This window comes from Trachypithecus francoisi, unplaced genomic scaffold (assembly GCF_009764315.1).
Source record: "Trachypithecus francoisi isolate TF-2019V2 unplaced genomic scaffold, Tfra_2.0 Lachesis_group14, whole genome shotgun sequence".
In the NCBI taxonomy this organism is placed as follows: domain Eukaryota; kingdom Metazoa; phylum Chordata; class Mammalia; order Primates; family Cercopithecidae; genus Trachypithecus; species Trachypithecus francoisi.
The window spans coordinates 29,779,759-29,803,961 of record NW_022681459.1 but is presented as its reverse complement, the minus strand read 5'-3'; the positions used below and the strand labels follow the sequence as shown (position 1 = coordinate 29,803,961).

Genomic DNA, 24,203 nt, shown 5'->3' with positions numbered 1-24,203 from the left:
TGTTTGCGATCAATATCTCTGGCATGCTAAGGGCTGGCTGCTGTCTTTGTTGGCTAGGCTACTCTAAGGGGAGTCCGTCTGAACACACAATTCCAGAAATGGTTATTTTTCATTTATACACTGCAGTCATTTTTTTTTTTTTGAGACGGAGTCTTGCTCTGTCGCTCAGGCTGGCATGCGGTGGCACAATCTTGGCTCACTGCAAGCTCCGCCTCCTGGGTTCACGCCATTCTCCTGCCTCAGCCTCCCGAGTAACTGGGATTACAGGCGCCCGCCACCACGCCCGGCTAATTTTTTGTATTTTTTAGTAGAGATGGGGTTTCACCGTGTTAGCCAGGATGGTCTCCATCTCCTGACCTTGTGATCTGCCCGCCTTGGCCTCCCAAAGTGCTGGGATTGCAGGTGTGAGCCACCGCGCCCGGCCCACTGCAGCCTTTTTGTTTCAAAAAGAATGCAAGTAAGGATGACCGCGGCTACGCTTATAAGGCCTTCTAGAGTGAAACTGCACTGAAATAGACAATATTATTAAGGAGTGTTGTTATTTCTCGCAAGCAACGTGTCTGTGCTCAGACTTCCAGCATTAACTTGGCTTCCAGGGCAGACACAGCCAGTTCTCCCTGTTTTGTTTTAGACTTTAGGAAGCATTCCTGTTCTATTAAAATTCAGCAATTCCAGAGAGACCTAACTTTAGTCACTCAAAAATGCCCTCTAAGTCATTTTCAATGATAGCCACCATTTACTGGGCACTTACCAAGTGGCAGGCACTGTGTTCAACATTTTGCATAAATTACTTCATTTATCCTCCCAAGAACCAGGCAAGGTATGCATTAGAATTCCTACTTTGCAAGGGAAATGGAAGTTCAGTGGGGTTAAGTAGCTCTCCTAAGGCTATTTCATCCAAATGACAAATGAGTGCGCCAGGGGGCCTGACCCCTCTTGGAGTCTAAGGTTCTTAGTTTGAGATCCTCAAAAGACCACTGGAGACAAGGAGCTGGGGGCTAGTGGTGCATTTGGAGGCCAGCCCAGGAAGCCCTGGGAGGGAGTGGAGGATGGAGGCATGGGGGAAAGAGAGCTCCCAGAGGGTGAGCTGACGCGCAGGTGACTCCCTGCTCTGAGCTCCTTTTGAGCAGCTGCATTGATGATGTCAGATTCGCAGTCCCACTATGGAGGAAGGAAGCTGGGCACCTGTCCTCCAGCTCCCTCTCACTGGGGAGGACTGACCTCGGGGCGGGCCCTCCCCATCACTTCCTGGTGTGCCCTGCACAGAGGAGGTCCCCAGGCAGGGGGATTCAGAGGTTGGAGGAGGCACCCATTAGTGGGTAAAGGACCTGCTATCCAGCCTGCAGGGACCTCCTGGACAGGCCAGTCTGGCGCACCCACAGCATCCAGTACCCTCCGCTGTGAACTTTCAGCACTTCTCTCAGGCCCTCCCCTTCAAGACAGCTAGACTTTTAAAAAGATTCCGGGCGCGGTGGCTCAAGCCTGTAATCCCAGCACTTTGGGAGGCCGAGACGGGCGGATCACGAGGTCAGGAGATTGAGACCATCCTGGCTAACACAGTGAAACCCTGTCTCTACTAAAAATACAAAAAAAAAAACCAGCCGGGTGTGGTGGTGGGCGCCTGTAGTCCCAGCTACTCGGGAGGCTGAGGCAGGAGAATGGCGTGAACCCGGGAGGCGGAGCTTGCAGTGAGCTGAGATCCGGCCACTGCACTCCAGCCTGGGCGACAGAGCGAGACTCCATCTCAAAAAAAAAAAAGATATTAATATTTCATTTACTCCAATATACCTCAAAATACCTAATTTCACCATGTATCTTTCACATAAAAATTTGCACACAAATATTTGCAGCAGCATCATTCACAATAGCCTTTGTGGAAACAGCCCAAATGTCCATCAGCTGATGAACAGATCAACTGAATATGATGCAGCCATGCGATGCAGCCACGCCATACAGCCACACGACGCAGCCATACAACAGAATGTCATTCAGCCATAAAGGAACGAAGAGCTGTCACGAGTTGCAACACAGGGAGCCTGGAACACAGTGTGTGAAGTGGAAGAAGCCAGGCTGGAAAGGCCACAGATTCTGTCATGTGAAAGGTCCAGAATGCACAGGACAGACAGCAGGGCCTGCCAGGGGCTGGGGGGTGAGGGGGATGGAGAGAGACTGCTAACAGGTACAGAGTTTCCTTTTGGGTTGATGGAAATGTTCTGGAATTAAATAGTGGTGATGCACAACAAAATGAAGACACTAAAAAGGACTGAGGTTGTACACTTTACTTTTTTTTTGAGATGGAGTCTCACTGTGTCATCCAGGCTAGAGTGCAGTGGTGTGATCTCGGCTTGCTGCAAGCTCTACCTCCCAGGTTCAAGTGATTCTCCTGCCTCAGCCTCCCATGTAGCTAGGATTACAGATGTGCACCACCACACCCAGCTAATTTTTGTATTTTTAGTAGAGACGGGGTTTCACCGTGTTGGTCAGGCTGGTCTCAAACTCCTGCCCTCAGGTGATCCGCCTGCCTCGGCCTCCCAGAGTGCTGGGATTACAGGAGTAAGCCACCGTGCCTGGCTGAGGTTGTACACTTTAAAATGGTGGGATTTATGTTATATCAATGACATCTCAACCAGGAAGTATGAAATCAATACAAACATGACTGAGATTTTTATATTCTTTTTTATACTAAGCCTTCAGAATTTGGTGTGTGCTTTACAGTTATGGTGCGTCTGCATCTGGACTGCGGCTGGACTCCACATGCATTTGGTCACCTCCTGGGGGAACTCTCATGTGGGGGCAGCTCCGGGGTTCCATGGCTGCCCCCAAAACCTCTTCACATGCGCGTTGTGGGGCACAGCCAGGCAGCCTGCGCACCCCACCAGCCACCGGCCTCCTCTGGCTTGCAGAAGCTCAAGCACGTACTCGGGAGATGCTCCTCCTCATGGCCGCTTTTATTGTCCTTCTATGGAAACAGCAACACCAATAAAGCTGCTGGGAATTGGAAGCCTCTGAGTCACTCTTGGTCTCTGGCCAGGGAGGTAGAATGTGGTGGGGTCTCCGCAGGGCCAGACACAGAGGCTGGACAGGGTGTGTGTGACCAGAGACAGGTCCTGGGTCCTAGGGCAGGCAGGAATGTGGAGCCAAACAAGCAGAACCAGACCCCTACAGCAGTGTCCTAATTGAAGACACTATCATTACTTGGGTTAAGTGTGACAGCACGGCTCAACTGCTGTTGCACCTAAGAATATTGTAAAAGCCCCCGGCTCTCCTACAGGACTTGGGCCGTGGGGGGCTGTCCTGGCATGTGACTGTGCAGCACGCTTTCCCTAACGCTCTGGTCAAAAAGCCACATTCCCCTTGAAACGGTCCTGAGATCACCCGGACCCTCTGTGGCTCCTAGGATCCGAGTTCCAGGAGGGCTGCAGAGGGCACCAATCTCTCAGCCACTGGGCGCCTTCACAGCCCAAGGCCAGCACCCTTTGCCAGAGTCCTCCAGGGAGGAGCAGCTCTGGCCTTAGGACACCCGGTTCCAACTCCCGTTCACCTCTTTCCCTTAATGAGCCCAACTCCATTTCCCACTGGTCCTGGATGGGCCCCCAAGTGACACAGAAATCCCTCTTTCCTCTGCTCCCAGGGATACTCTTCTAACTCTGAACACAGCCAACTCGCCCGTCTTCACTGGTCTGCGGGAGCCCTGCCGCATCCAACCCACACCTGGCGGGCCTTTGCCTTCTCTTGTCTCCAGGGTTTCATGGCTTTGACCCCTCTGCTCCTGATGGCGTCTAGGCACCAGCGTCCTTCTCCCACAGATGGGTTCTGTCTCCGTCCGGATCAGGCCTGGCCCCTCCTGCTGGCGCTCACTCACTCCCTGCTGGCCTCACCAAGCCCCAGACTTCAACACCATCCATTGGGAGCTGACAGCCGAGAGGCCGCCTGCCCTGACTCTGCCTGCCCCTCGTGCACCTGATGTCTGACGAGCAGGCCAAGCCCACCCGCAGCAATCCCCTCCCTGGGCCATGGCGCTCAATGCTCAGGTCAAAGAAGCCCCGGATGGGTCTCTGTATATCCCGCTTCCACTTAGGAAAAAGCTTGTCTCTGCTTTTAGAACATGCTGGAACCTGCACTCCTCATCACCTCCATGACCCCCACCCTGGCCTGGGCCTCTGTCTCCTCCCAAAAAACCAGCCTCCTCTCAGATTTCTCTGCCTCCACCTTTGCTACCACTTCCCTTTCATGAAATCGACCCAGCGCCCTGAACAAGATATAAAACACAAATGTGATGATGTCACTCCTCCGCTGAAAGCCTTTAATAGCTGCCCACGCCACTCAGCATAAAAGCCAGCATCCTTGCAACGACCTTCAAGGCCCTGACGCTTTCATTCTCATCTCTAAACATTTGCACTCTAAACAGCCAGAGTGCAATTTGGTGATCAGCCAGGAGTTGGGGGGAGACCCCAAAGGGATCATGTCTTAGCGGGACTGAGTTATCCCTGGGGTAAACGCCCTCTCGAACCATTCTGGCAAAACTTAAAGGTGAGACTCAAAGGCATCAAACCGATGTGCAAGTGACTTAACTGCTGGCCAAGGCAAAGCTCAACACGCTAACTGGGAGAAACAACCAGATGATGAACCAGCATGCACTCCTGTGATGAGCATTCCATCCAAATCTACTCGATTCATGAGAATCAGAAAAATACGACCCATACCCAGGAGAAAAATTAATCAACAGAGACAGACAGATACGGCAGAGAGGAGGAAACTAGCAGACAATGGCATGAAACAATTATCATAAGGTATAAGTGTTTACAGGAAATAGAAACATAATGAGTCATAAATGGGACATCTGAAACTGGGAGATACGAAAAAGGAGGAAAACGAATTCCTAGGGATGAGGAATGCAATATATGAAATGAAAATTTCACTGAACGAGATTCATAGCAGACTAGACACTGCAGGAGGGAAGACCAATGCAATTGAAGACGCCACAGAGAAGTCTAAGAAAAATAAAGCAAACAGAAAAAAAGGTCTGGAAAGAAAGAAACAGAGTGTGAGTGAGTCAGGGGATGCTCTCAGGCTGTCTATCATTCAGGTAATTAGGATCCCAGGGGAAACGGGGGAGAGGGAGAGGGAGAGAGAGAGACAGAGCAGAAAATATTCCAAATTTCACGAAAAATATGATCCCAAAGTTCCAAGAGGATCAATGAACACCAAGCAGGTTAAACCAAAAGAAAACCACACCAAGTCCATCATAATCAAATTCCTGCAAACCAGTGATAAAGAAAACACCTTAAGTAGCCAGAGGGAAAAAGACACATTGCATGCCGAGGAACAAAGGCAAGACGTCACAGACTTCTCATTAGAGGCTACACCAGCTAAAATACGAGACGACATAGCCACGGTGCTGGAAAACTGCGAAAGTAAAATTCCCTATGGCAAGAAAATGCCCTTTCAAAATGAAGACAAAATAAAAACACTGTCAGTCGGGCATGGTGGCTCATCCCTGTAATCCCAGGAAGTGAGGATTACTTGAGATTAGGAGTTTGAGACCAGCCTGGGCAACATCGTGAGAACTTGTCCCTACAAAAACTTAAAAAATTAGCCAGGCATGGTGGTGTGTGCCTGTAGTCCCAGCTACTTGTGAGGCTGAGAAGGGAGGACTGCTCCAGCCTGGGAGGTCAAGGCTGTCATGAGTTATGACTGCACCACTGTACTCCAGCCTGGGCAACAGAGGCAGCTCTTATCTCTCTCTCTCTTTGAAAAAAAAAAAAAAAAAAGCAAAACAACAAAGAAAAACTTTTTCAGACAAAAGCAGAAGGATTTTGTTGTCAGAAAACCAGCAGTATAAGAAAATCATCTATAGAATCATAGGAAATCTACAAAAAGGCACTAGACCTAATAAATGAGTTTAACAAGGTCCCATACAAAAGTCAATTCCTATAAACTAAAAACTACTGGAAATTGAGATGAAAAAAAATCCATTTATAATACCATTAAATACATGAAATTGATATATTTATCAATATATATTTAAGTACTTCATATTAACAATGGTAACACATTATTGAGAAACATTAAAGGGAACCTAAATAAATGGAGAGACAGACCATATTTATGAATCAGAAGACTCAACATTCTTAAGACATTAATTCTTCCCACAGTTTTCTGTATATTTAATGCAATTTCAGTCAAAACCCTAGCAGACTTTTTTTTTGGTAGCAATTCATAGACTGATTCTAAAATTTATTTGAAAATAAAAGCAATAACATTTTTGAAAAAGGAAAAAGAAACCAGAGATAATTTACAGTACCTGATTTCAAGACCGACTATTTATCTACAGTAGTCAAGACGGTGTGCTTTTGTTTTAAGACATGTACATTTACACAACAGCATCTGGAGTCCAGAAAAAGACTCACACATATATGGCCCATTGATTTTCCACAAAGGTGTCATGGTAATTCAGTGGGAGAAAAGATCGTCTTTTCACCAAATGGTGCTGGAGCAAATGAATATCTGTGTAGAGTAAACGAACCTCGGTTTTTTCTCCTCTGCTTGGGTGAGCTGGACTTAGTGACTTGCTCCCACAGAAGAGCAGGGAAGGAGACCAACGGTGACTCTGCAGTGCAGAAGCCAGTGGTCCCACCTGGCTGTCATGCGCCCCACATATTCCTTCCAAAACCCACCATACCCAGGCTGGTCGTGAGAGAAACGTCAGACAAACCCAGACTGGGGAGCACTCTACAGACTCTTCTCTCCACTCTTAGGGATGATGGTTAAGTATATGTTTAACTGTATAAAAAAGTTGGCAAGGCTATAGGTGTCTTAGGTATTCAGCCAAGCGAAATAAAATATATAAAAACAGACGTTTCCGCCATTACTTGTGCTTTAATGCTCACAGCAGCCTTATTCATAAAAGCCCTGAGACTGGAAACAACCCAAATGTCCATCCATAGTGAAGGGAAGACGCCCTGTGGTACCGCCCACACCATGGGATACCAACGTCCATCCACAGAGAATGGAAGACGCCCTGTGGTACCGCCCACACCATGGGATACCAACGTCCATCCACAGTAAATGGAAGACGCCCTGTGGTACTGCCCACACCATGGGATACTAACGTCCATCCACAGTGAATGGAAGACGCCCAGTGTTACAGCCCACACCATGGGATACCAACGTCCATCCACAGTGAATGGAAGACGCCCAGTGTTACAGCCCACACCATGGGATACCAACATCCATCCACAGTGAATGGAAGACGCCCTGTGGTACAGCCCACACCATGGGATACTAACGTCCATCCACAGTAAATGGAAGATTCCCTGTGGTACAGCCCACACCATGGGATACTAACGTCCATCCACAGTGAACGGAAGACGCCCTGTGGTACCGCCCACACCATGGGATACTAACGTCCATCCACAGTAAATGGAAGATGCCCTGTGGTACAGCTCACACCATGGGATACCAACGTCCATCCACAGTAAATGGAAGATGCCCTGTGGTACAGCCCACACCATGGGATACTAACGTCCATCCACAGTGAACGGAAGATGCCCTGTGGTACCGCCCACACCATGGGATACTAACGTCCATCCACAGTGAACGGAAGACGCCCTGTGGTACCGCCCACACCATGGGATACTAACGTCCATCCACAGTAAATGGAAGATGCCCTGTGGTACAGCTCACACCATGGGATACTACTTAGCAATACAAAGCAATGAATTGTCTCTACACACAGCACACGGGTGGGTCTCAAAAACATTATGTCAAGTCAAAAAAGAGTATATGTACCATGTAATTTCTTTTATATGAAACTCTCAAAAAGACAAATCTCATGGATGATGTCAGAAAGCAGGTCGGTTGTGGACTGAGACACACTGGGACGGGCATGAGAGAGCTTTTCTAGGTGGTGCAAATGTCTTGATTTGGGTAATGATTACGACGGTGACACACTTTTTAAAACTCATCAAAATAGACACTTAAATGGCATTTCATGATGTATAAATCACACATAAATAAACGTTATAAAAATCAAATGGAAAAGGGATTCTAGGTTGGGTGCAGTGGCTCACAACTGTAATCCTAGCACTTTGGGAGGCTGAGGCGGGTGGATCACCTGAGGTCAGGAGTTCGAGACCAGCCTGGCCAACATGACAAACCACCGTCTCTATTAAAAATACAAAAAAATTACCCAGGCTTGGTGGCGCATGCCTGTAATCCCAGCTACTTGGGAGGGTGAGGCAAGAGACTCACTTGAACTTGGGAGGCAGAGGTTGCAGTGAGCCGAGATCGCGCCACTGCACTCCAGCCCCAGGCGACAGGGCCAGATTCCGTCTCCAAAAAAAAAAAAAAAAAAAAAAAGAAAGAAAGGAAGGAAGAAAAGAAAAAGGATTCTAACACAGCAGCCCAAGTGACTGTATGAGGCACCCCAGGGCATCCCAGGGGCCACAGATGCCTGCCTTGGCAACTCACAGTGGAAAGGGGAGGACAGGTGCTAGGCCAGGAAGACCAGAGTGGATGCCGCCCTGCATCTGCAAAGTCCTTGGGACAGCCTCTGGCCAAGGGGCAGGAAAAGACACTGCAGCCAATGGAGCCGGCATAGACCAGGAACAGGCAGTGGCCAAGAGGAGTAAGAAAAAATCCACACAAGGGAGGCTAATGCCAGGGAGATGCTATTCTGCCTGGGGTTAGAAAGGCAGAGCCCTTACAGTAATACAAGGTTTCGGATTCTGTAATAGTGTCAGCTTCAAATGCAGATTCAAATGCTTAACTAACATATAGTTAAATGCTTCAAAGGCTTAACTCATATACATTTCAAATGCTTAGATTCAAATGCTTAACTAGTATATATTTTATCACTGGGGCGAGCTCAAGATTTCTTTTTCCTTCTTTTAGTTTAAAAAATGACAGCAAGGCCTTACCAGAGAGTTGCTTGATGGCCACAGGTCTCACTTTGTAGGGAGTGCTGCAAAAGAGAAGACAGTGCCGCCGTGAGACGTTGCAAGGCGCTCGCTGTACGTCTGGCAGGAGAGATAAGCACTCGGCGTGATTAGAATTCAGTGGATTAGGTCTTTTTTATTTTTTTATTTTAAAAATTAGCTTCTTTGTTCTCAGCTTCCTTACTGAGTTTCAAGTATATCATTTAAATGATCAGGTTCCTCTATAATGTTCATGTTTGGTCAATTAAATATATGTCATGGGTACGACTGCCGATCACAGGTGCTGTATCGAGTTGGAAATGGCAGACTCTGGCAGCTGCCTGGACCCATTCCAGCACCTGGCGGATGCAGGTGGCCTCCCTCTCTTTTGCTCTGTCGAGCTGATGGCGACCGTATCCCCCAAATGACCAAGAGAGGATGGTGACAGTGATGATGTCGAAAATGCACTGGGATCTCCGTGATGTCGCCCCCCATAATCATGAGGCCCAGTGTGACGGGGAGAGAATACTGGCTGTGCATACGACAGCCAAAACGTTTCTATCGCTGACACACGACGGCCTCTGGCCAAGGGCCAGGAAAAGACAGTGCAACCAATGGAACGGGTATAGACCAGGAACAGGCAGTGGCCAAGAGGAGTAAGAAAAAATCCACACATGGGAGGCTGACCCCAGGGAGACGCTATTCCTTGACCCAGCAGTTTAGCAACATTTGGAAACCTGGAAAGAGAAGGTTACAAGGACACAGGCCGGCAGACATCACAGGGGGTGCTGGTGGGGTGTGGGTTGCCACACCTTGGGGAAAGCCGTGTAGCAACACCGGTTAAAATCCTTTGTCTCGCCGGGCACGGTGGCTCAAGCCTGTAATCCCAGCACTTTGGGAGGCCGAGACGGGTGGATCACGAGGTCAGGAGATCGAGACCATCCTGGCTAACACGGTGAAACCCCGTCTCTATTAAAAAATACAAAAAAAACTAGCCGGGCGAGGTGGCGGTCGCCTGTAGTCCCAGCTACTCGGGAGGCTGAGGCAGGAGAATGGTGTAAACCCGGGAGGCAGAGCTTGCAGTGAGCCGAGATCCGGCCACAGCACTCCAGCCTGGGTGATAAAGCGAGACTCTGTTTCAAAAAAAAAAAAAATCCTTTGTCTCAGCAGATGAATTTAGGGAGGGATGTATCAGAATGAAACATCAGCACACAGGGAGACAGTCAGATGTCATGTGTTCATGTCTTTGACTTGCTCATTCATTTGTTCACTCGCTGTACCCGTTTCTTCCTGAGTGTCCACTGTGGTCAGGGGCAGGTGGGTTGAAAGAGCGTGCTCCACTGTGCAGTCTGGATGGTTCAGTCTGTGCATCTCTCCACAGGCAGGAGAGTGGCCCTATGGTGCCAGGGTCTGAATGCTGAGGTACCACCATCCCACATATAATGAAGCCCTCATCCCCAATGGGTAAGATTAGGAGGTGGGGCTTGGGAGGTGATTGCGTTTGGAGGAGTTCCTGAGGGTGGGGCTCACGGGATGGGGTTGGTGCCCTTACAAGGGGCGAAGGCACCAGAGCTGTCTCTTGCTCTGCCTCATGAGGGCACAGCCAGAAGGCAGCTGTCTGCAAGCCAGGAAGAGAGGCCTCCCCAGGAACAGAACCTGCCCACACCCTCATCTTGGACTTCAGCCTCCACACTCTGAGAAGTCAATGTCTAGCTGTTTAAGTTCAGACAGACTGAGATACTGGGGTGTCAGGTAGCTGTTAAGAAGATGAAGACAAGTGTGCAAGTATTCACCTGTGGGGTGCCCATGACTCCTTACTAGGTAAAAACAAGTTACAGAGTGATATATAGAGAATGAGCTCATTTCTGGAAGAAGAAAGCACAGTGAATATGGAGGCGTATACACGCCAAGCCGTTAATGGTGACTAATTGGGGGCAATACATGTGGTTTGATGGTTACAGGTAACGTGGAAAATCTTTACAATTTTAAACACCAATAATGTGCAAAAATAAAACCTGTGTGGCACTGACCTCCCTGCGCTTTGGGCTCTTTGTCTGTAGGTTGGTAAGGCTGAGGTTCCCGGGAAAGCTGGGCACTGTGGACTTGCCAGCTGAGCCCAAGTGCTGGGGACTAGAGGGCTCTCTGTCCCCTTGACTCTCGCCTCACCCTATGAATGACCCCGCTCACACAGAACGTCAAGTGAGCCCACACCCTCTCATCTCCCACAGTGTGCCTGCTTAGGCTCATGGGAGGCCCTGCCTCGAAAGGCCTTTTAGTGGCGGGTCATTTGGCACTGGAGGGCTCATTCCTCCCCAGAGACTCGGTTATCAGAGGCACTGGGCTTGAAGCGTGGCCCTAAGTGCACAGCAGAGTCCTCCAAGCTCCCCAGGTGGAGACGGCACTTGGTCGTCATTGGGACTAGGGCCTCTCTAGCCCCCGATGCCTGTGCTTAGCTGGGCAAGTCCACGGTGCCTGGCTTTTCCAGGAACCTCAGCCTCACTGCCTTACAGACCCAGAGCCCAAGGCGTAAACAAGCCAGGTGCTTTGCTGATGGCCTCAGTGTGGCCAGTGAGGACCCGTGCCAGGGCTGCCTAGGAAGGGCCTAGACTGGGAGGACAGAGTGGAGAGTGGGCAGCAGAGAAGCCGGGTGTGCTGGGCTCCTCTCAGATCCTCCTTCCTTCCTCTTCTCAGTGTCTCTCCAGCTCCTGCCACGACAGCAGCCATCGAGATGGTGCAGTGGGTGGAGGGGAAGCCAGGATTTGCGTGGGCAGCAGGAAGGGGCTTTCCCATCGTTCCTGCCATCCCTGGCTCCCCACTCCTCCCCCTTTCTTCTCCTGCGCCTCCTCGGAGGGGCAGCAAGGACTCTTTCTTCTCCTCCTTCCTCTGCCCCTTGTCCCTAGAAAATTAGTGCCGGAGGTGGGGGCGGGTAGTGACACCAGGAGCAGAGAAGGGTTTCAGGAGGTGGGGCAGGGACTAGAGGGAGAACAGCATGGATCCCACACAGTGCCGGCGGGGGCAGAGCCCAGGAGGCATGTCCAGCAACTTCTCCCACCCAAGAGACTCAGAGGAAGGTGCCCTGGGGACCTGACACAAAGAGGCTTACCAAGACACCCTCCCCTTGTGCAGGGGCACTGGGCCTGTCATCCCCCCAAATGGAGCCCAGCCCCCAACAAGCCCATCCAACCTATTCAGAGGTCAGCCTCTCTGAGGAGTCTGGTGAGCTGAGGGGAGGAGCGATCACATCCACAATAGAGGGAAAAGCGGATGGACAGGGAGCCGCTGTGAATGCTCCAGGGGGCTGCAGAAACCTCCCGGCCCTTGGGCCCAAGATCCTTGGGTTGCATTTCTGGGCCACTCAAGATCAGTCTTGGCTCCCAGCTGCTGAATCCTTTGGTTTCTCAGGACCCGTTATGTTGCTCCCATGAATGAGTCAACTCTTGGCTCAGTCTCAGTGGAGAGGAATCTTCATCATGCTCTTCAGCAACAAATTAACACAGGAAGCACCTCCTCTTTGGAAAGAATAAGCTTGCCTCGGGCTTCTACTGTATTTGTCTGTTTCTAAGATCTAACTGCCTGGGCTCTAAGACCTCTTTTAAAACCCATTTCATAGGAGGAGGAGGAGGAGGCCTGGAGCCATTCGGGAATATAGAAAGCTTTTCTCTAAGCCAGAATGGCCAAGAATACTGGCCTTACACGCACGGAGCTCATCCGGTGGAGAGTCACCCGCGGCACAACTTGGCTGAAACCGGGAACAAAAGGAGCAATGGCGTGTGTTGCACGGCACCGTCCTCTGGCCCTCTCCCCTCTGTATGTGTCTCACCACACACCCCACTTTCACTCATGCTTCTGAGACGTCTGATTTTCTCCTTCCACTGCATCTTGAAGCAGTAGTGACTGGGGAATGGAAGCGGTAGGGTTGTCAGGAAGCAACGACCATGTTAGCTGGACGCCAGGATCTCCAGAATGTTCCCAGATTGGAAAGGAAACTGACACCAGATGGCTCAGGGTCCCTCCAAGGAGGAATGCTGGAGCCTTATTTGATCACGGTTGGGCTATGACTTTTTATATTTGTTGGTCATTAGGTTGTTTAATCATCAATTATCTTTCTTGCCAGCTCTAAAAGGGAGTGGAAGGCCATCAGCCTATTTTCCATATTTTCCATGATGTAAACGTGTTCCAGGTTATTTCAAATGCAGGCCTGAGCATGCTCCAGCTTGCACCAAATGTCCAGGAGCATAGGAAGGGTTAGGCAGCTGCCAGTGAGCATGCTCCAGCTTGCACCAAACGTCCAGGAGCATAGGAAGGGTTAGGCAGCTGCCAGTGGATCCCCAGCCATAGGAGGGGCCTTTGGATTCGGGGCGGGGATTGGAAGACTGACAGTGTGCAGAGGGGGAATGTGCTTGGAGGTTTGCAGAAGGGGAGTGTCCACTGGGCTGGGGTGGGCACTCATGCAGCTCAGCAGATTGGAGACAAGTACATTATGGTGAATTGGAGCCAGACATCCCAATGTGGGGGTCTGGACAGTGTCCTGCGGCCAACAGGCCACTAGAGAACTCCATGCTGTGAGTGATGGGATGAAAGTGTGTTTGGAGCCTATTTTTCCAGAAGGTAGCAGGACTCGTGAGATAACTGTGAGGGGTAACAGGAGGCAGAAATCGGGGAGCCCACCCGTGAGATGTGGTCCACAGCAGGAGCTGGCCGCCAAAATCTAAAGGATGGCGTTAAGGCAAGAAGTATTTTGAAAGAATAATCCAATGCCACAATTCATTTGGTTTGGAATGAGGAGCAGAGAAGGAGCTAGAGTTTTAAGTTCTAAGAGACCGGGCAACCGGCATTACCCCTTCTGATCAGGATGGAGGTGGTCTGTCAAGAGCCCTTGGAATTTGGAGATTTCATGAAATGTCCACCCTGTAGCTGTGAAACTGGGAGGAATCCAAGCAAACTAGATGCGACCAGCCGGCTGCAGGAATCCAAGCAAGTTAGATGCAAACAGCTGCCTGCAGGAATCCAAGCAAGTTAGATGCAACCAGCCGCCTGCAGGAATCTAAGCATGCTAGATGCAACCAGCCGCCTGCAGGAATCCAAGCATGCTAGATGCAACCAGCTGCCTGCAGGAGATGCAACCAGCCACCTACAGGAATCCAAGCATGCTAGATGCAACCAGCTGCCCGCAGGAATCCAAGCATGCTAGACGCAACTAGCCGCCCGCAGGAATCCAAGCAAACTAGATGCAACCAGCCGCCTGCAGGAATCCAAGCAAGCTAGATGCAACCAGCCGCCTGCAGGAATCCAAGCAAGCTAGATGCAACCAGCCGCCTGCAGGAATCCAAGCATGCTAGATGCAACCAGCTGCCTGCAGGAGAGCCTCCTTCAAAGACATGGTTCCCCACCAGCCTGGGGACAAATATAGCCACATCTCAGCACGTGCCACCCCAGCCACGATCAGTTGGTAATGAGAGAGGAGAATCTATTCTCTCCTCCCCACCCAGTTTAAATGTCTCTGCATGCTCTTTCAAATGAGTTCAGGAAAACAAAGCGGTTTCTCTCAGAGACCCAGCTGGCACGGACAAGGTGCTGGTCTCCATGAAATCCCTTCTGATAGAACATTTTAGTCTTGTGGGTGTCGGGAGGACGGGTCACTCAGTGACTTCACTTCTGAGCGAGACCTCCCAGGCTGGAGCTGGTCCCCGGTGAGGCTGACAAGACGCTCACTGGAGTCTCTGGGGAGCCAATTAGCTCCAACTGCACCTTCCAGGGAGTCTGGAAGCCAAGAGTCAGAGCCAGACGGTGTGGGGCAGAAGATGGGCATCCTGGCTAGGGCAGGAGGGGAGACTGATGGGCACAGCCAGACGGGAGGAGCTCGGCTGAGGCCTCAAGGTGACAGGGAGGACGGCTGACCAGGACAGCTCTGGACACGTCCACTAGGACCTCGCTGAAGGGGATGGCGCTGGCCACGTCCACTGGGGCCTTGCTGAGGGGGACGGCGCTGGCCATGTCCACCAGGATCTCGCTGAGGGGGATGAGGCTGGCTACGTCCACCGGGACCTCACTGAGGGGGACAGTGCTGGCCATGTCCACTGGGGCCTCACTGAGTGGGACGGTGCTGGCCACGTCCACTGGGACCACGCTGAGGAGGACGGCACTGGCCACGTCCACTGGGACCACGCTGAGGAGGACGGCGCTGGCCACGTCCACTGGGGCCTCGCTGACACAAGGGTCTCCCTGACACACATTTTCTCCTGTGGGCTTAGAGCTGGCCATGGGTCAGCTGGGTAGGACACCCTGATGACCAGATTGACAAGTGTCCCATCGCATCTACTGAGTCCCTTGGAGGCTCAGTGAGCCCCAATCTGGGAGGAACAGAGGACACCAGAGAGGGTCCTGAGGTCGCACGCCCCAGCTCACCTGCTCCCTCGCCTCATGAGAAAATCTAAGTTCCACTTTGCCCAGCCAAAGAGCAGTGGAGGCTGCTGGGGTCTCCCTGGGTCACCAGGCACAGGGGCAGGTCACTGACCTGAGAGCCCCTGCTCCGTGTCCTTCTTGGGCCATACACCGTTGGCTTGACCTAGTTCACAGACATTCATGGAGGCTTTCACTGGCCTCTCCTCTTGACTTCCTGGGCCTCCCTCATCCCCGCCCCTTCTGGGCATAGACCCTCCCATAGGCATCACTTTATGGACACAGAGACCAGCCCCAAGTGGGTAAACACGAAATGTCCCCAGGGGCTCTGTAGGGAATCTCCCGCGGTCCTTCCTGGGGTTAATGTGGGAATCCCAGGGCCTGGCTCTGCAGCTCTCGGCTCACCCTCCTGGGCCTCAGTTTCCCCTCTGTACAATGCCTCCTCCTGTTAAGAAGCAGGTGCAGAGCCATGGCTGCAATTGTTATCTTGGAAAGTGCCCAGCTCCTCTGCAGGGGAACACGAGGACTCCTTCACACTCGCTCCTACCCTCGCCCTCCATCTCTGCTGTCAATTCACACCTTTCTGCAGAAGCACATTTACAAAATCATAGAAAGCCTCCCATGTCAAGGAGAGAAGTGCCAGACACACGCCGAGGAACATGGCCGGAGCCTCTTACCGTTCTGAATTCGCGGGCATGGTGGGGTCAATGGAGACCATGGCATCGTCAGTGGTCAGCAGGGAGATGGTCGTGTTCCTGGAAAACACACCCAAGCCCGTGTTTTCGCCCACAGCGTGCTCTGGGATGTACACTTGAATCTACACATAGGGCCAGAGCCCTGAGACAACCAGGACAGTCCCGGGACCAGCCTGGCCAAAGTGCGGTAGGATGGGAAGGGTGGGAGGCTGTCCCCAGGGCTTTGAGATTCCATTTGTAAATGAAATTAAACAGCTGTGTATAATCCTAAGTGTGTGTAGATGCTGAAATGCTTTAAAATGGGAATTGGAGCTAGTTTACTTTTTTGAGTTGGGAGATTTTTTTTTTTTTTTTTGAGGCGGAGTCTTGCTCTGTGGCCCAGGCTGGACTGCAGTGGCCGGATCTCAGCTCACTGCAAGCTCCGCCTCCTGGGTTCACACCATTCTCCTGCCTCAGCCTCCCGAGTAGCTTTTTTTTTTTTTTTTTGAGACGGAGTCTCCCTCTGTCGCCCAGGCTGGAGTGCGGTGGCCGGATCTCGGCTCACTGCAAGCTCCGCCTCCCGGGTTCACGCCATTCTCCTGCCTCAGCCTCCCAAGTAGCTGGGACTACAGGCGCCCGCCACCACGCCCGGCTAATTTTTTTGTATTTTAGTAGAGACGGGGTTTCACCGTGTTAGCCAGGATGGTCTTGATCTCCTGACCTCATGATCCACCCGTCTCGGCCTCCCAAAGTGCTGGGATTACAGGCGTGAGCCACCGCACCCGGCTGATTGATTTCAAAGAGCCCCTTGTAGCAGGCGGGTCCCTTGGGCCCTTCTGGCCTCTTCCTGTCCCTCCCAGGCATCCTGAAAAGGCAGAGCCCACAGCGCGCACTCACCGAGGCAGGCCGGTGGCGATGCAGAACAGGTCCATGATGTCGCTGGAGTTGCAGTACTTGCTGAAGATCACCTGCAAAACAGAAGCACAGTGAGGCGGCAGTGAGGGCGGCGGGTCTCCCTGGAGACGTCAGAGGCCATGTGCTTCTGCTCCAGCTCCAACCTGAAGGTTCATTTTGAAAAGAAAAACTGTGACCCTAGGCATTGGAAAGTCACAGGCTCATCTTTTCATTTGGTTGATATATACGGGTGGTGAAAAATGTCATTGTTGCGTTCAGTGGAAAGAGATGTGAAAAACACAGCGACCCCCCCTTGCCCACACGCCTGTCGGTGACATGGTTATGGAGATGGCGCAACCCTTGGAAGGGGCCAGGCAGGACTGACCACCTGGGGTCAACACTCGCTGGGCACCAGGTCTTCAAGTAGCTCATGGGGGCCATTCTGTAAATAAAATAAAATTCAAGTTCATTAACTTAAAAAAAAAAAAAAAAGGCCGGGCGCAGTGGCTCACGCCTGTAATCCCAGCACTTTGGGAGGCTGAGGCAGGCGGATCACCTGAGAACAGGAGTTCCAGGCCAGCCTGGCCAGCATGGTGAAACTCCATCTCTATTAAACATACAAAAAATTAGCCGGTCATTGTGGCAGGCGCCTGTAGTCCCAGCTACTTGGGAGGCTTAGGCAGGAGAATCGCTTGAACCTGGGAGACCCAGGTTGCAGTGAGCCAAGATCGCGCCACTGCACTCCAGCCCGGGCAGCAAGAGTGAAACTCCATCTCAAAAATAAGAAAAAAAAAGAATGCCTTTCGGTATTTGGGGACTGAGGGACAGAGGCTGAATGATGAAGTTGAAGAGGGGAATCACGTCACAACAGAACTGCTGAGGATCCTGGACGCCCGCAGTGAAATTGGCTCCTGCAGAGAAACAGGACCTCTGCACAGGATGGCTGCGCTCAACCCCGAGTACCATCCGGGCTGCGGTGGAAACGCCGGGTTGGCATCCACATCTTTTGTCCAAGTGGTCCCTGCTCTCAGGGAGGAGTCTCGGCTCTCAGGGAGGGGGCATTTCGAGCTCGGTGAGGGTGGGGCTTCTCCAGGGCTGGCAGAGCATGGAACAGGCCACGCCCAGGCCCCGCCTTCATCGCAGTGGATGCCTCCCTGGACAGTTTCCCCAGCTCCTGGCTGCCAATGCAGCTTTTCTTTCCAGCACAAGTCCCTGGCGTGGGGGAAACGCAGGCCTGGGAAGATGGTTATTTTTCGGTGCCCAGTGCACCATTTTTTTTTAAAGCTAAGATTAGTTTTCTTTTTCTTTACTTAGAAACAGTGAAATATAGAAAACAGATTTTTTTTTTCTTCTGTGACTAACACCATTTCCTGTGGGCTGCTGAACTGGCAACAATAAGACAGTAAACAGCACCTTGCCTTGCCCGTTATCCCCACTGGTATCTGCCCCAGGGGTAATGGTCGGTCAAAGGTGGCCTGTGTCATTGCGTGGTTCCTGACGTCTGTGGCATCGGCTGTATCAGCTCAGTCCTGGCCATGCTTGTACGGGTGCAGTAGCCCCCTTCAGCAGCCCCCACTTTGGCCTCGTCCTGTTTTCCCCACATCCTCCTTTGCAGAACTCTGCTGGCTCCTCCCAGAGCTCCTTCCTCCGGGATGTGCCTCTCCTCCCGTGTCCTGGTTCCCGGCCTCACGTGCAGAGGCTGCTTCTCCCAACCCTACTGCCGAGGAGTCCTGCACTTGGCTGGGTGTCAGATCCTCACTTCCACCAGGACACCATCCTCAGCCCGAGTCCCAGTCCACGCCACAGTCTTCCAGGCTATGCCGTGGAGTTGTTGCGTGGCAGAGCCCGGGCTGGGGTCATGGCCATTTTCCCACCAAGACAGGACAAAAAGTGGTTCCCACGTGGGCCCCTGTGTAACTCCCTTTCTCCTGGTGTGGGGGGCTTACTTTGGGGGTCTACAGACCCCAGTCTGCAGAGGGCAGGGGTGGAAGAAGAGGAAGGCAAGAAGGACTCTTGCTTTAAACATTCTGGATCTGGAGCTTCTGGAGAAGCAGGATGTGGTTTGCAAGGGGCCTGCTAAAGAGCTTGGTGTTCTTCAAAGTGTGCCTCTGGCCCCAGCTCAGGGATTCCCACACAGTGGGTCTGAGTTGGGCCCCGGGAATCTGCGTGTAACTTCTACTGGGTTTCTTGGATTAGAAGCCACTGCTCAAAGATGTGTTTTTAGGGTGTCTCCCTCAGATGAGAGGGGTAGTCCTGCAGGAGGCGGGGGCCCTGTGGTCCCTGTGCTCCAACCTGGGTGGTTGCAGCAAATGACCCCTTGATAAAGTCCTTGCCCCACCCCTCCCCACTGGGTGCTTCTCCTTGTGGGCACGAAGGCACCACATCCTGTCCTAGCCCCTCGGAGTGCACGGGGGATGATCTTTGAGTTAAATTCTCTCAAGACACATCTGGCAAGACCGACTCAAATCATGGCTTCTTGGGGCTGGCTCGAAGGGGGTGCACCTACCAGCAAGATCTCAAAAGGTGAGGGGAGGGTGATTATGGAATCGCAGTCTCTTGGGACTGGGGAGGCTCGTCTGGCTTTACACAGAAGGGAAGTGGCTTTGCCAAGGGCACTGGGCTCATGGGCCTGGGGCTTCCTCATCTCGGGAGCGTGGGGCCAGGGCGTGAGGCCAGGCGGCCCAGGGGGATCCTTGACTGCTTCACTCCTGGAACCCTCAACTCAACTTCTTTGAACCTAAATTTCCTCTGCTGTAAAATGGGCCGAAAAAGGGGTGGCTGTCATCTACAGACGCTTTAACTCCGATGCCTCCCCAGAAGATTCTGCACCAAGCTGGAGGCCAGAGCTTGTGATTCAATGCAGAAGCTTCCAGCCCCATGGAAAAGGACTGCAGTAAGTACCTCCAATGACTGACCCCCAAGCGCAGACTCCTGGGGACAGCTTCTGATGGCTTTGCTCAGATGATATTCGGACCCTGCCAGCGGGTTGCCCAGGGCTTCCAGGGCTCTTTTCAGTAGAAGAACATCCAGCTTCATGAGCCTGCAACCCAGGAGCCAGTGGAGAATCCGTTACGGACCCCTGAGTGGAATGAGTGAGGAACGACATGCGTGTCGTTGTACTGTTGGACTTTCTGGCTCTGTAAGGAGGCCTTTTCCTTGTCTTCTTAAGCTATCAGTAACCTTTAATGACCTAGATTTTTTGTAAACCGAAATGAGTAATTTTCAAGTGATATCTGATTTTCACCATCTGCTCTCCTTCCTTCCCAAATTCAAACTTTTAGGAAGGCTTTACTTTTTGTGGCAGTATCTGCAAAGGTTCCGGAAGGATCTGTCTTCTTTCTTGCCAGGATATAATTGGGGAAGGTTTATGCAACCGAGCCTGGGCCTGAAAGACGTGTATGAGAACGACACTTATTTGCTGGGCTGTGACCACTCTTAAGGGGCCGAGAGTTGACTGTGCAGCATCCATGCCCACAAAGTCCCCTGGGGGAGGGGAGGGGCTCACAGGGTCACAGCCTCCAAGCTGGGAAAAAAGGCTGCACTTTGGCAGGCCAGGGTTTTGGAATATCATGGGGCCCTTGAGAAGAGAGGGGTTTATCAAATTTGTAAGTACTGCAGAAGAAACCTGGAGGACAGCTTTTTGTGTTTGGTTTCCTAACCTCAGGATAGCAAATAACACTTAAATAACTTTAAAGTACAACTATGAGGTCTTCCAGCAAAACAAACTGAAAAAGGCCTGTATGGCATGGTGGCACTCTTGCTACCTCTGTGCAAGCAAGGATGCCACACCTAGGAGGACCAGCCTTATTCTGCCATCCAGAATAATCTCTCTTTGAGATTATGTTGGACGAAAGGTGGGGAGGCTATCAGGAAATTTGGAATAAGCACAAAAGTTGACACTGGCTGTCTCCACTGAAGAATACAGCTGCATCCGTTTGAAGTCCATGTCAACATTCCTGCACTCCTTACACATTGAGGGTTCTTGGATTTCTCTTTCGAACTGGTTGCACCTTCTTACCAGTTCCCATTCAATTAATCATTTCAGTAAAAACGTTTGACACACGGTCATTTTAGATCTGGATGAGAGTCATGACTTCAGCTTTTGCTGTTCACTCGTCTCCAGTGGTTCCAAAGCGGGTGCGAGTCTGGGCATGAGGCGTGAGCCCTACGGATGGGGGCTCGGACAGTCGTGTTCTTCGTGGGTGTGAGAAGCACCCAGCTTGATGCTGCTCCTGACTGTGGGAGGCCAGCCCGGCTGCAGCTTCGGACCACAGGAGGACCCCCAGGCTGCCTCATCAGGAGGCCATAAGGCTTCCTGACCACGTGCCAAATAATTTTGCGAATCCTTTATCCAGAAACAAATAGCGCAAAAAAATGAAGTTTGAAAATGAGATGCAGAGGCAGCAAGATTAAGGGAAAAATGAAGGTTTTATGTTGGCTCCTGGCTTGCAGGCAAGTCAGGGCTGGAGTTCAGGAGAATGCATGGCAAGTCATCACAAACCCTTTTGGGTGGTTTGACTGGCAGTGCTGTGATATTAAAGCAAGACGAGAGAAACAAATGATGAGACAGAGGACGGCTCCTCTTCTGGAAACTGATGCCTCTTCATCATCAGCGGAGACCTGGGAATGTCAGCTGGAACGTCACCGTCTGGGCGCCCTCATGCTGCCGGCATTAGAGAAGGGTGACACTTACCAGGTGCCAACCACAGGCAAGTGCTAGTCTAAGATGTTTACACATGGAAACCGCGGCACACAGAGATGTGTGTAGCTCCCACATGCCCAGCCAGAAGTGTACATCGGGACTGCATCTCGGGCCACCGGCTGCAGACCACACATGCTTGACCACAACATACACTGACCTCCAGGTTATTTAATGTCTATATCCAAACGAGCCTCCTTCTAGACACCATGTAATGGAAGGAGCAGTGGATTTGAGAACAGGAAGCCCTTTGGTTAACCAGTGACTCCTTCTGTCCCTGGCTTCTCTTTCAACCCTGTGGGCAAACGCATAACCAGGGCGAGCCTCAGTTGACCATTCTGTAAATAGGGTTGACGGCATCAACTCCACCTGCCTCTTGGGGCTGTGAGAAGCAGTAAGTGAAATGACAGGTTTGAAAAGAATTACACAAAACACTACTGGTTTGACACAAAGTTCAATTTTATATCATTTCAGTTGCCACGAATCTCACTGTCCCCACTGGTTGCAAATTCTATGATTTTCACACAAGTCTCTGGGAGGTCTCTGAGTGAACAAATGTACCTAGAAAAACTTTTCGCCACCTTTTGTCTGGCACCCACTGTTCTTTCAGCAGGAATTCGAGTGCGCAATCTGCAGGGTTTCCGGAGCTGGGAAGAACGAACACCTAGCTCCTCTGTTCTCACTGTTTCTTGGGGAGGGCACTGCCTTGACCTTCAGAAAGGTGGGAATGGAGGCCTGGGAAAGGGTCTGCAAGCGGTGTGCTCACAGCAAGACAGGCCTGCTGCTTGTTGGGGTTGATCAGCAGTTAATCCAGAGAAGGAACAGAGCTATGTGTCACTCAGGCACATGGTTTGACTGGATTCCTGGCTCAGCTCACAACTGGTACGGGCTGTGGCCCAACCCCGTCAGGCAGTGCAGGAGGGCACAGGGGACCCGGGGCTCTGGTTGGTTGTACCTTCTTGCCTTGCCACCAAGCCTGTTGTCAAGCTGATGGCCCCATCAGTCAGGTTGGCTGGGTGGGGGTCCTTCTGACAAGAGTCCCTCTAGGTCACCCCTTCCAAGTGGGGATCCAGGAGGGAGACCCAGGGTCACAGTGGCCACCCTGCACCCATGGCAGCACACGGGACCTCTGCCGGCCAGCTGTCCTGCACGTGCCTTGCCTCCTGCTAACCCTGCCCTGTCTCCACGGCCAAGGGGACTGGAGCGGGGGGCTGCCTTAAGCCCCCATGGCCAGCTCCCAATCATACTCTTTTGCAGGAACTTTTACTGAGAGATACGGAGCTGGTGGTGACTGTCAGTGAGCCAGGGTGGCACGGATTTGGGGCCAGGCTGGCCACACTGGGACCCTGAGAGGTCAAAAGGAGAAGCCCCAGAAGGTATGGGCAGGGGCCCCGAGCACAGGGGCAGCGGACACTGTGAGAGGGAGGGGAGGGGCTGCAGGCTGTGACAGCCCAGGCTCCCCCAGGCTCCTGGCACCCCAGGTCCTGGGGATTTTTCTGAAGACCCCTTAGCCTCCTTACAACAGTCTCTCCCTGAGCCTGCTCCACACACCCATCGGCGTCTGCAGCAACACACATCTTCTTGAACTGTCTTGAAAAAGAGTCTGTTTCTTGCAGTGAGAAGCATCTTAACTGGCACACTTAGAAGAAACAGGGCTGGAGTTTGAGGGTCCGGCTTCGAGGGGGCTGGGAAACCCACACCCAGGGCCTCTGGGTTAAGGGACAGGACAGAAGGGTCTCTCATGGGTGGGGGGTGAGTCATTTCCATTCCAGTTCCAGAGGCGTCTTCCTGGATTTGACTCTATTTTATCAAATAGAGTGTTCTCCTGTCTCCTCTTGGGCTCTCTGTGGAAAGGCTTATTGGGGGGTTGCCAGAAGGGTCCCTCAAGTTCCCCCTTCTTTTTTTTTTATTTTTGAGACGGAGTCTCGCTCTGTCGCCCAGGCTGGAGTGCAGTGGCCAGATCTCAGCTCACTGCAAGCTCCGCCTCCCGGGTTCACGCCATTCTCCTGCCTCAGCCTCCGGAGTAGCTGGGACTACAGGCGCCCGCCACCTCGCCCGGCTAGTTTTTTGTATTTTTTAGTAGAGACGGGGTTTCACCGTGTTAGCCAGGATGGTCTCGATCTCCTGACCTCGTGATCCGCCTGTCTCGGCCTCCCAAAGTGCTGGGATTACAGGCTTGAGCCACCGCGCCCGGCCTAAGTTCCCCCTTCTGAGCCCCACATGGTACTGCTTGCAGGGTGAGGCTGGGCCGGAGGAGGGATCAGAGCCCAGGCCAGGGCAAGAGCTCTATGACCAGGTCTCCTCGTCGTGAGGCTGAGAAGAGACACTGGGTCTAGAAGGAGCAGCTCCAGCTCCTGGGGGGTGCTTCATGGTCTTCCTGTAAAACCAGCGCTCAAGTAAAGGGATTTGCGAGAGCCCCGGAGCAGCAACCCACCAGGACTCCAGCCGTTGAACGCAAGGCGTGGTTTCAGTGTGAGCTGTGCGGGAGGGAGGGGAGACGGAGCGAGGGATGAGGCAGCTCAGGGTTCCGAGTGGAAATCGTACTTGGAGGATGTATGCACTGAATGGAAAATAGGACACAGACTCGATGCCAGCAGCAGCCTGTGGGCAGGCATTCCG

The 24,203-nt window shown here is 52.0% G+C and overlaps 1 protein-coding gene across 1 annotated transcript in view; it reads right to left on the bottom strand.

Annotated features, from left to right (window-relative positions):
- Positions 1 to 24,203, bottom strand: part of PDE9A (phosphodiesterase 9A) — a 114,906-nt gene that overhangs the window by 64,652 nt on the left and 26,051 nt on the right. The window contains exons 2-4 of the mRNA XM_033232585.1: positions 16,889 to 16,959; positions 15,995 to 16,072; positions 8,922 to 8,965 (exon numbers count right to left, since the gene is read on the bottom strand). Coding sequence (XP_033088476.1) covers positions 8,922 to 8,965; positions 15,995 to 16,072; positions 16,889 to 16,959 — 193 coding nt within the window. The remainder of the gene's footprint in view (positions 1 to 8,921; positions 8,966 to 15,994; positions 16,073 to 16,888; positions 16,960 to 24,203) is intronic.